The sequence below is a fragment of the Strongylocentrotus purpuratus genome, unplaced genomic scaffold (assembly GCF_000002235.5).
Source record: "Strongylocentrotus purpuratus isolate Spur 01 unplaced genomic scaffold, Spur_5.0 spur5_scaffold_6, whole genome shotgun sequence".
NCBI lineage: Eukaryota > Metazoa > Echinodermata > Echinoidea > Camarodonta > Strongylocentrotidae > Strongylocentrotus > Strongylocentrotus purpuratus.
Genome location: NW_022145612.1, coordinates 27,821,268 through 27,834,427, shown reverse-complemented (window position 1 = coordinate 27,834,427; position 13,160 = coordinate 27,821,268). Strand labels below are relative to the sequence as shown.

General features: G+C 37.1%; 1 protein-coding gene across 1 annotated transcript in view; it reads right to left on the bottom strand.

Annotated features, from left to right (window-relative positions):
- The window catches only part of LOC115919487 (NADPH oxidase 5-like), a 62,640-nt gene that overhangs the window by 16,759 nt on the left and 32,721 nt on the right, over window positions 1-13,160 (bottom strand). The window contains exon 5 of the mRNA XM_030973461.1: window positions 6,851-7,051. Within this exon, the coding sequence (XP_030829321.1) occupies window positions 6,851-7,051 (201 nt within the window). The remainder of the gene's footprint in view (window positions 1-6,850; window positions 7,052-13,160) is intronic.

The window sequence follows — 13,160 nt, the reverse complement described above, 5'->3', positions numbered from 1 at the left end:
AAACTATCCTAGCATCGTACAAAGCTTTGACATTATACCAGTTGCGTTCCCATGGCGACCGCGTGGGAGGGGGGAAAGATGTGATGTTAGTCGTCGACAAAGAGTCCGCTTGATGATGCCTTTGTAGAGCAGGTGTCATTCACACACTGATGTCCCTACATCATTTATCTAACCTGAATAAATAGTTCCAGATATCTCTCAGCCATTATCATAAATCACGGTTTCTCTATCTCTTTTCTTCCTATTTTGTATTGAACACCCACGGGGGTAAAACATCAATTCACCCTTTTTTGCTGCATTCTTTTTGTCTTTATACCGTGTGGCTTTATAGAGTCCCGACAATGACATTAATTGAATCTCTTCCGCGAACCAAAGCACCTGTCCTCGCGCCACTCGACCGGCGTTACACGGCGTTGCCGCACAGACCCCGCCACGGGTGGATCTTCACCTTTTATTCTAATGGGCCTAATCGAATCATTTCTATTAAACGTTTTAATCTCCATTTCTCTCTCTTCTCTCTTTCTCTCTCTCTCTCTCTCTCTCTCTCTCTCTCTCTCTCTCTCTATCTCTATCCCCCCTCCCTCTCTCCTTTTTCTCTTTTCGGTGTAATCTTTCGATTGCCGCCCTTGCTTCGTTCAGGCAAGATTCTTTTTTTCCTTCTAATTCGGTCGTCGAACCCAACTCGTGTTTGAGTCAAACGTTTTATTGATCTCGATCTCTTTGTGTACATATTTCGTGGATGTATTATTTTATCCATATGGTGTTTTTGTCAGCAAATTGATGACCTATTGTGACCCTTTTCTTAGAGCATCACTAATTTTCAATCATTAGAAATTTGTAACAGGCGTCTATGGGAAAATAAAGAAATAAAAGTGGTGCTTTCAATGTGATTTGGAACTGCATTCGAAGGGTTTAGTTTAGCAAAATCCCAGAATGCAGATTTCAGTCGTTATCATTATGTCTGATATAGACTAAAAACGTTTTCTCCATTTCTCTTACAAGAAGAGTATGTTTCAAGTGATAAGAAGGCTAAATCAAAGGGATATTTCTTCTTCATTTAGCGGTAATTACAGAGGGTTCTCTTTTTAAAATAATGTAGTAAAGAAATATTTCACCATATCGTCTTGCACTTGACTATTTCTTCCATATGACTCGTTAATTTTGCCCTCTGAGCTTCTTTAATTTATTCATTTTATTATCCTGATTCAATACATGAGGGAATATGAAACACTTTAAAAGATCTTTGTGATTACCAACAAAGCAGACATAGGTCACTCACTAGAAAGAAAAATCAATTTAAATGGACTCTTAAGACGCTGAATTTGTAGTTTCCGCCCTTTACTACGTTAAAACCTTGTAAGATTGTAATCGGCGTTTTTATCACAACCTGTCGTAAATTAACATCAGTGTTTTTTAAATATAAATTGGATCACAAGAAATTATGAAAGCGTACTGACTTTTTTCCAGGTTAAAGTGGATGTTATATTTAGGCCAACTGTCAACCGCCTTATCTCGTCAAGATCAACCAAATGTCAACACATAATAAATTTCTCATTTCCATTTATACAAATTTAGTCATTTCGTTATTTTATTGCAGAATTAGAGTAATTAGTTCATAATAAAAAATACTCCTTTATGACTACGAACCACACGAATACTACGGGTAAAAAAGGAAGACACATGGATGAGAAGAAGCGGCTGCTTCTAATTACATGTATATTGACAAGAAAATATGCCCTTCGGTAAAGAATTTTCCATTTTGAAGACTGAGGTTAAAAAAAAAAAAAAAGGCAGTTCTCCCAGACGTATCAATTTTTCCATTTCCTCATGTTCCCCAAGATGTTTCAGTCGCATATAATTATCCCGTGGTGGTGTTATTTCATAACTGCAATACTAACACGATTAATAGAATCTATCACCTGTCGCTGCTTATCAATAGTAGATCTACAATATCATACATTTATTTGATCGCTTCCTGTAACTCAAAGCTCCGGGCAGAATTTCGATTTTTATGCAAAGGGAAATGAGCAATGGAGCTGTTTTTTACAGAGTGTTTGCCAACGCCGGCGCGGCCTATGTTACGTCAGACTGAAGACGCTAAGAGCATGAGGGGATGGATTAGGAAAATGTCAGCCTTTGTAGCGACACATGCATTAATGTCATAACATCGGATGTTTTAATTATTGTCAGAATATGAATAATTGAAACAACATTGTCGCCTGATTGATCTAATTCTCATACTGCAAGCTTGCAATGCTTGTATAGTGGGTGTACTCGGTTTGAGTACGTTTCCTTTCTATAATTTAACAACAATGGCAATAAAAACAACTCAGTGGATAAACAAAGCAATTATAATGTGCAGTTTAGTGATTAAGTAGTTATACTCATTATTATGAAACGATTTTGTATAAAGATACCTATGAAATAAAGTCTTCCAGTGATTATTTAGGGAGAAACGTAAATATACCCAATTCCTAAGTAGTATAGCAGCTCTGTCTTATATGTTAAAGGTAAATTCCAGTGCTGATGTTGGAGACGTAGGTCTTTTTCGCTCATTTAATTAAAGATGCACACATTGCGTTGCTGTTCAAATACTAGAATTGTGTGAATCGAATGAACTATTCTGTCTCATTCCCTAGCTTAAAGGTGAAAACGAGAGAAATCCGAGTTTGAATTAGAAATGTTGTTTTTTCGTTCTTCTTGAATCAACATGGCATAAAGTACTCAAGGTATTGTCCTGATGTGACCTGATGTTGGGGGAAAGAGGTCAATATTGTCAACAAGATGCCAGCACGTGCTCGTCAGCATCCTATACTTTCCCATAGAATAATAGCCGATGCCTCATTTAGCTACTAACTACACTAAAACAACACAACACTAACCATAAAAACTAACTATCTTCTTCTAACTAGGCATGTTGACGAACTTATCGAACAAATAGTACTAGGACAAACAGGCTTTCAAATGCAACCTTTGTTTTAACATGTGCATGTTCGTACCTAAGTCCTGCTGAACCATAATTTGAGAATAGCCGCTATGGTTCATGATGTAATATACCTTGCAAAAACAGTTTCTTTTTAATTCATATCAAAGCAACAATTGTTAAAATAATTTTTAATCAAATTATGTCTCGGTCTTTTGTTTTTTGTTTAGACATTAAAGTATTAAATCTAGAAAGAAAGAAAAAAAAAAATCCGAATTTCATAGTTAGGATTTGATTCGCTCAATTAGATATGGAGAGAATCACTGAGGAATTCCTTGATATCAGGGGAATCATAAAACCTAATCACGGATTTAATTAGATATAACAACATTCTGGTTTTAAACAACGTTAACAGTCGATTTATAAGACACGATTCTCCGTTGAAGAGCTCAAGAAGTGACTCCAGAGAGATTCAACAATGTTTCTTGCAAAAGGTCATAAAGCCACTCTCCGGTCGACTGAAATCTTTTCTCTAAATTGATCACAAAATCGCATTTTATGCACGTTGATCAAACGATTTCAACAGAGTTCCGTCTGCTTCATTCTATCATATTCTATTCGCTTTTATTTAGATTGACTGAAATAAAGTAGAAGATTATCTTTTGATCCGTGTTTGATCGACTCACATCACCATGTTTGCAAAGTATCATGGTTTATGAGGGCATCATCATCATCATCTAGTCCATCACTCTATGTTTAAACCATCAGGTGCAAGAACAGCCGTATGTATCGACTGCAAACATATTCCAGCGTTGATTGCCAGTTGCTGAATAATTGTATGTCTACAGGCGTTGACAGAAATGGGTAAAAATATAGACTGGAAAACGATTTACCATAAATTAAGCGCCTTTAAAAAAGAACTTTGTTTCATGTTACTACTTCACAAATGTTACCTAAGATGTGAATATAGCATTTACAAAGTCGAGACTCTAAAAGCTTCGTATTGACTTCGTGATAATGTTGGTATGCTCAAGGGAAGGCAGTCCTAGTAAAGTCTTCTTTTTTGTAAGGCTTGTCGCGTTGCCGTGAGCAAGCGAAGACAAAGGAAGAAGAAAATGAAGAAAATTAGCAAATTGAGAAAAAGGGCTGCCTCCTACGCACTAATAACACGAACTTGTGATTGCTACTGCCACGGTATTGTGTTGAATGTAGATGACTTGTTTGCGGAGTGGCATATTAGATGTGTGTCTCCACCATGGCGATATTAAAAAATGACATGCTTTATTTCTCTATTTTGCCCCCAAACAAAGCACGGTTAGTTTTTATAGAGACGAAAGGAGTTCAGCAGGTAACTGATTATGCGGACACGGAGTGACATTTCAGGGCCATGCCACGCTAACCTGTAACGGACTAAGTAGAATTATCAAACTTAATCGTGAGAAAGACATACATTTTTACATTAACGATACCATTCATGCCATTATAACGTGAATGGTATTAGACCAAGGTGCTTTTACAGAAAGATACGCCAATATTTTTAGAATGCCACCCATTTGGGTTAATTTGGTTGGTTCTTGAAAGGAGTTAAGAGAAACACCATGAGATATAAGAAAGACAGAGAGAGAGAGAGAGAGAGAGAGGGGGGGATGATAGAGTAGGAGAGGAGCAAAAAGGAGAAAGGAGGTGGAGAAAGAGAAAGAGGAAAATTAGTAAGAGAGAGAAAGAGAGAGATGAGGGGACGAATGATAGATTTGAAATATATTATTGTAGCGTTTTTTAAAAAATGGCTGCTCCTTTCATACGAGTGCTGTGTCAGCAATTACATTAATGTATTTTCTGATTCATGGGATAACAAGCAGATTCCACGAGAAGATGCAACCAATACATTTTCTTCAAGAAAAACAAAATATAGGACAAATTCACACACCATTTTTAAAAACTTACTACTAGCTATGGCGAATTACTGTCAAGCCATGCTCACCGCCCCTCTAAATAATGTCCAGCGAATTACCATAATACGCCATCGCTCAAAAAATGGCGCAATTAGGTGAGTGAGCGGCGTGTCTTCTTGATCCTTCTTCTCTCAAATTTTCATCCTTAATGTGAAATTCCGAATTAGAAAATAAGTGCCTTGGGAGTTTGAATAACCATGTGACAATTATTCGACTACCCACTTTAATTGCTAAATTACATTCTAGTCCACTGTTTGTTCATGGTTTCTTGTTATGCAGTGAACCACGACACAGTTTGATTATAAGCGTTATACCATCGTTTATTCGTTTTCAAATTAAATCAATTGTGACGTGGACGTTGTGATTCATGACGGCGCATTGAGTGGAAGAATAAAAGGTGAGTTTTGCAACATTAGTCTGAAAGTGATTGAATAATGAATAGATCGTTGTCCTTATCACCTTAATCTTAATCATCATCATCATCATCACCATCATCATCATCATCTCCATCAGTATCACCTCCACCACTACCAACACCAACACCCCTATCGTCACCATTATTGAGTAGGTTGAGGATATAGATCAAACAAATTGACACAAGAGCAATCATGATTGACAGTGTCAAGTGTTCTATAAAGACCTGTGGGATGTAAAGATGATATATCCTGATCCTATTCAACATCACTCGTACTTCTACTCGGAATGAGAATTAGCGACAAAGAAAATTTTAGGTTTCATTCCCCATCCTCTTTTATCCTATATAGTTGCTTCATCTTTCATCTTCTGTGTTGTAGGTGCAGGGCATGGGGGCACAGTTACCCCCTCGATGGTAAGACATATAAATATAGAAATAGAAAGAGAGAAAGAAAGAAGGGTAAAAATAGTGAGAAGAATATCAGAAGATCCCTCCGAACTCTATCCGCTCTCTCGTCTTGTTCCCTCGTATTTCCTCTGTCTGTGTTTACCTCAAAGGCTTGACCCGTATTTTACCACCGCGGAATTCACGATTTTAGCCCTTCTTACTTTCTATCTTTCTATTTCTATCGACCTATACTATCTATCCCTTTGAGAATTTGCTCATGTACTGTAGATGCGCTAGTTTGGAAAGATAGGTGATGACAACATTGCCTGAAACAGGGAGGAATGAGATGAAGAGGATAAAGCTGGAGATACAGACATGGAAGATAAGATAAAGGAAGATAAGGAAAGGGAGCGTCATCTTTATGTCTGTGTAACGACAGTCGATTGGACATCAAATTCATGTAGGAGCCTGTGTTTTTTTTACCACCACGGCCACAAAGTACCATTACCAATTATTCTACTACCAAAGTTTCACTAGCAACACACCTGTCATCATAGTGCTATTGCCAACCAACCTGCCACTTTAATACCATTACCAACCAATTTACCATCATAAAACCATTACAAACCAATCTCCCACGAAATTACCATTACCAACCAGTCTCCTAACATGCATTACCAACCCACCTCATTCCAGGGTATCATGCATTACCAAAAACCTACAGCCGGAACACAATACCACCATGTTACCATTACCTATATTACCCTACCACCACAGTACCATTACCAAACCCATTACCACCGAGTGCCATGACTAAACAACCTATATACCACCTTAGTGCCATACCTATCATACCACGACCATTCAACCTGTCACCTGAGAACCATAACCACCCGACCAATCAACATAGCACCAATACCACCCGATGCAAGCTACACGTCAAGCACCATAACCGACCAACCAAACACCATAGCACCAATACCACCCGGTGTAAGCTATACGTCCAGCACCATGATCAATCAACCAAACACCATAGCACCAATACCACCCGGTGTAAGCTATACGTCCAGCACCATGATCAACCAACCAAACACCATAGCACCAATGCCACCCAGTGTAAGCAACACGTCAGCTACCACCATGACTATCATCAACGTTCTGTTACCTACTTACACGCATTGCCAATGTGTCCCAGAGTATGTATTCCAGACAGCAATGCGATGAAGATTCCCACCAGTTTGTGGAAAACGATGTTCTGGTCTGTAGGGAGGATCTCAGCGGCTTTCGTCGTCCGTAATGTGGTGATCGTCTTGCGCAACATGAGGACGAGTACGAAGGCAGAGTTAAAGTTCAGGCACTGACCACAACCACGAGCTGCAAAACAGATCGAAATCAAACAAGAGATAAAACAGTATTAGTGATTCTATAAACACTTGTGTTATTTGAATTTAGTAAGCCTTATTTTTAAAAAAATTATTAAAAAACACGATCAATTTGCATATGAATCGCAGAAATAAAACTTTAGTTATAACCATCTTAACTCATCTGTTTAAACCATGTTTGGTTTGTGCATCAGTCAATACAGATTTAAAAGTGACATTGCAAAAATAAAAGTTTCTCTACAAGAGAATTTGAAAAACTGACATTGTGTTTGCAGTATTTAAAGGAAAACAATGCACATACCAGGCCTACGCATCAGTACATTATGATCATAAATTGTTTAGCTCCCCAAATTTAACAAAATAATGATTATAACAGGTTTACAGTTTTTTTAACACGCGGCATATATTTACCATAACTCTCTTTGTTTTTTAAGCTTTCATGGTCGGCCCTGGCTAATGGGTTATTTAATGAATGACATACGTTTGTGATAACAATCTAAAGTTCCATTAAGAAATAACACTTCGGAGAAATTAAACTACCTTTATGCAACTAGCCTCTCAAAACAGGGACATCCCTGCAGCAAACTATGACCTATTTCCAAGTTTCATCTAAGTGTTTGGATTGTTTCTTTTATAATGTTGCCGTTCGGGGAAAACATTGAAAACGGGTGTGTTTATCTAGAGAGTTAATTTTGTATGACTATTTCAAAATGCATTTGTGCGTCCGGTTGTCTGGCGTCCATAATCAGGATAATACTTTGAATCTATTTAATTTTTGTTTATTCTTCAAATTTGATTTCCATCAAAGTTGAATTTAAACTTGAAGAGTATTGAACGTTATATATTTCATTTTAAGTTAATGTAGAAATCTATTCAATGTTTACAATACAAGCATATAACACATTTTAAAAAAAATGGTAAATGGCTTCCTCGAATCATCGGATCAGCGCGTCGGGTCGGGTGGTCGCGTTACCCGACCTTTTGTGAAAACATGCCCCTTTATTCACGAAATGTCGGGGGTAATGTTTGTAAAATAAACCCCTCTCAACTACAAATGGTCTGGTCCAATTTACCCGACACTTCGAGAAAACCCTACGACAAATCTACGAAAGGTCGCGTCATCTTCCGCTTTCGTTTCATGAAAAGTCGTGTAACGCGAACACCGACCGGACGTGATGACCCGATGGTTCGAAGTAAGCCAAATAGGTGAGTCTATAAGATTTTCATACGGGTTGCTTTGATCGGTTTTACAGAATCTGTAACTCAGCACGAACCAATCACAAAGACATTTCATCTCTATTCATTTCCGATAGAAAACAACGTGTACATGTCCTTAGCAATTATTGAAACGCCAGAATGGTGTGGGCAGTGACATGAATTTTCTCAAATGAAAGGGCGTTCAACCCGATCACAAAAGAAATCCTACCAAAATTTAGATGAAAATATCGCGACTCTCTACAGTGAAAATCATTTTAGCATTCGCTCAATTTTAAAATGTTTCGGCGGCATTACTCTATTTTGATATTTATTACAACGAAAAATTCCACCTATGTTTAATTTCCTTCTCTTTATTGTTTTTTTCTTCAAATATTATGTTTTATTGTTTATCTCGTTCTTTGATTATCTCTCTCTTTCCGTCTTTTGTGTCTCTTTGTCTTTCTGTCTTTTTTGGTCTCATTTCTAATGTCTGGCTACTTTGTCCGTATGTTCCCCATCTCTTAATCTCTTCCCCCTCTTTCTCTCCCCTCTCTCTCGCTCTCATTGTCTCACAAAAAAACACACTCTCAAATAAGCTTTAAAGCTTCTGGCTAAAATGGAACTCCTTGCTTTTCAGAAAATGAGGAAAATATAATTAGACGATTTATATGGGCATAATCCAATGTGTGTGCCTGCGAGCCTGGTATTGGAACATGTTTGTGAAATCCAGTGACCATTCTCAGTATAATTAAGATATCCGTGACAAAAACTTGGACGAAAAAGCCATGGATACACTGCCATCTCATGTATTTCCAAATGTTTGATTGTTTTAGCCTTATGCATTATGTGGTAAGAAAGACTATTAAAAGCTTATATCTGTTGGTTCAATGTCTGTCACCGTATCGGTACATCACGCGATGCCATTTTGCTTATATACAAATTTAACAAAGAGCAATGTTAAAGTTGTTTGTTTGAAATTCCATATTGAATGCAATTCCATTTTCATTCCATATTTCCTCCGATATACTACTATCAACGTAAACATCTAACGCGCTCCTTTGAGTCGTATGCTTTGCTTCATCTTATTTTAAAATAATTTTATGTCAATAATATTCCATCTTTAACTGAAGCACTTTCGTCTTAACCGTATTATATCTGCTTCAATAGACACCGAATAGAATATCTCGCTGGCGTGCATGCATTAAGAAGAAAAAAATAATCGTTGCTTAAGAACATGAACGATCACCTAAGATAGTTGGCAGAAGCAGCTTACAATTTATCTCGTATTTACACGTTTCCATGGTGAAAGTATTAGTCATTATTCTGATAAAATACTCTTTTTGTTCGGCGAGAAGCGGTAGATGGTTTACACCTTCTTGTTATTACAACTAAAACGCGAGTTTCTCATTACCGTTCGGAGTGGTCAAATTCTTTAGCATTAAAGCCCCTCTTTCTAGGCGTTCATTGATAACATACTATAACATTTTGTAAAGACCCCAGTTGACCAGAGCTATCGACTATAGAGGGTATTCAGATGATGCCTGGTTTTACAACGAAAAGCCGCTGAAATAACTTACATGAAGTACCTATTTTCTGATTGTTTACCAAGATTACAGGCAGTGTAAAGACCAAAATAATTATTTATGCAACTAAACATGGAGAGGTTTTGTGGACATGTGCGATGAATTTGCAAGCTTATTTGTTGGGAAGGTTCAATTTGAATATCATTAATTAAAATGTTTTGGTAACATCGTATAATCGACTTAAATTCTTTCCCCATCCAGGCAAAAACCGTCATCTTATACGATCTAGACCGAGACTTTAAAGCGGGATTGCACTACTTGTACATTGTAGCTACTCGTGCCCTCTATACAGCCGACAATACCTTAGCGGTACCCCTTGAACCCCCAATAGTCCCCTATTTCTTATGTTCATTGAGAGCTGATTTGATGAGATAACCACCTGCCAGTGACCACGCAGGGAGGTCTAATTCCTCCTGGTCAAACTAGTGCAGATAGGCTTTAAATCCACCTTGCCCCAGTTCAAAATGTCGCGAAGAGACATTTCCCTGATTTGCCACCCCGTACCCGGGAGAGACATGGCGTATCTCCGAAGGAGACGACCCTTAATTCTCCGTATGTAATTCATCTCGTCTATTACATAAGATGAGTAGTCCCCCGAGGATAGAGAAGGAACACACGATTGTGATCAATTACGAGTCTGGTGATTGTGTCAGGAGATTACTTCTGTCTTTAAATGTTATGTAGATTTATAATGATGATAGTATTATTATATGATATTATATGATTTTGTTTTTGGTTTTTATTGAGTCACCTTAGGGAGAATGCCAGCCTGAGTATTGAGCAGATGAAAGTCCAGCGAAGCGATACAAAATGATACTGTGGGAAAGGTACCGTATACTTTATTCCCCTCGCTTTATGTCAAACCTCGGCGTTTATCCAATTTCATATTTCCATATCTACTAAAGTTTACTCTGAAGTTCAATTTGGATCAATTTTTCTACTGTAGGGTGAAATCCAATAACAATATCAGACAAAGAGTCTGACAGAAAGGTTATATTCTTACCAACATTTCAGCAGTTTAGTAATATGACACGTCTTTTGTGGATATTCACAAGCAACCTGAATGAAAAGTACGCTCTGGACCTCTTTGAAGGTATTCAATCATTAATAAACCGTTAATATCAAATGGTCAATATTGACACAAGAGGCATTTTCTCGATTGTCTTTCGCTTTCATTCGCAATTTATCGATAGGAATATCATGCACCATTGGAGGCAAAGTTCACCATCAGAAAAGACATATCGTTATCATCTGAGTTTATTGAAATGACCGGGAAGTCATCGATATTCATTAGTGTTACCTCTCGAACAAGTCGTTATAGCATTCATTGTTGTGTTTAGCATGAAAGAAACCGAAGGATTCATTATGTATTTCAATTACCCATGCCTTATTTCACGTGAGTTACGATTTAGAACAAAATCAAGCTGAGTTAAATTATCATTTAATATTTAAACGATTTGATCATTGGTTATTGGCAGTTGAAGGCAGAATTCATTGACGAATAATTTTGCACAAACACAACATAAATAATCGTTACACATTGTGATAGCGATTTTTATAATAACAATCACTTGCTTACTAAATATATCAACCTTTTTCAAAAAAAGGAAAACACCTCCAAAATTAATAAAATAAAATCAGAAAATTATTGAAATAATAGCATGTAAGGCATGTAAAATAAATATAGATAAGTTTTTGCGACTTTGGAGACTCAGACTTGATTGTAGATGCATCAGTTAATTAAATGTAAATAACAAAGAAAAATTCCTATAAGGTCTTAAGGCCCAAACAGATCCTTAATTTTGTTCCTGTGAAAACAGAAACACGATTATGTAAATGTTTTCAGGATATTTTCCCGTTTTTTCTTCTTCTTAACCTTGAATAAGAATAAGAGCTCTTGAGCCCTTGTTTATCTCTTGTTTTATCAGAATATTGATACTTATCTGCACACAAGTGATTTTGAAGTATTTTCTTGCGCATGATTTTCTCGTAATAAAAATAAACCCAAACGTTCATTGCAAAAAATAAAGAACACTGGACGAAAAACTCGGGCGCCACTGCTTCGTGTGGTTATCAAGCTAATATTGATTTCCAATTTCTGACAGCTTATCAAAATTAATATTCAACATGAGATATGCATTCAGACTCAGGTAGCCTGGTAAAGTAAACTTTGGTGGATATCACATTTGGATAAAAGGTAGGATTTATTCTTTTGAATACTGATTTTAACCCTTTAGCTTAATTTATGAAACAGTTATGAATAATGCATTAGTCCTGTAGCATACCTAGATTATGAAATATATGTCTACTCAATAAAAAGCTTTTAAAAGCTGATTTTAAACCTTTAGCCTAATTCATGAAACAGTTATGAATAATGCATTGGTCCTGTAGACTCCCTAGATTATGATATCTATGTCTACTCAAAAACATTGATTGAGTTGTTTTGATTTTTTCGTAATGTTTTTTATTTCGTTTTTCGTCATGTTCGGGGAAGTACGGATTAGTGTTGTGAATACCTGGCCAATTTTAAACTTATAAAGAGAGAGAAAATTGATTTGAATGACTTGAGTTATTCATTGGATGTTTGGGGATATATGGAAAATATATTGTTTCTAAATAAGGAGAGGAAACGGATGGGATGGAAGAAGACAGAGGAACAGATAGAGTTTAATAGAAAAGATGGCATGAGAGAAATTTTAAACAGGCAGAGCTATTTAACGAAAAGCATAGAACTGAAGAAATGGGGAAGTAGACAGTGAAAGGAAAGAAAGGAGATAGAGAGAGAGAGAGAGAGAGAGAGAGAGATAGAGAGAGAGAGACGGGGAAAGGGAGTGGAAGAAGCGAGAACGTGAGAGAAAAAGAGAGAAAGAGAGGGAGGGAGTGAGGGAGAAGGAAAGAGAGAGAGAGGAGGAGTTGATAGATAGATATAGATAAAGAGAGACAGAGAAAGAGGGAGGGAGGTTGATATATAGATAGAGAGAGAAAGAAAGAACGAAAGATCGAGAGATCGAGAGAGAGAGGGAGTAGATCATGTGATTTTTTTTTCTCGGTGACATACCAACGCTGGTGGAATATCTACGCCTGGGTTGATTCTGTAAACATTGCATCTACAATTCGATTAAAGAAGTCAACACTGTCATGATATATGTGGATTTGATTAAAAGTGCTTATTTGCGATTCGACGGTTGCAATGTGACTCTAATTTCTTGAGCGATCGGCTAGATTCAATAAAGACCAGAGGAGACTACCAGAGATGATGGTAACGAAACTGATGCAGGAATCCGGTGATGAGGGGGAAAGCAACCGCGTTAAAAAAAGAAA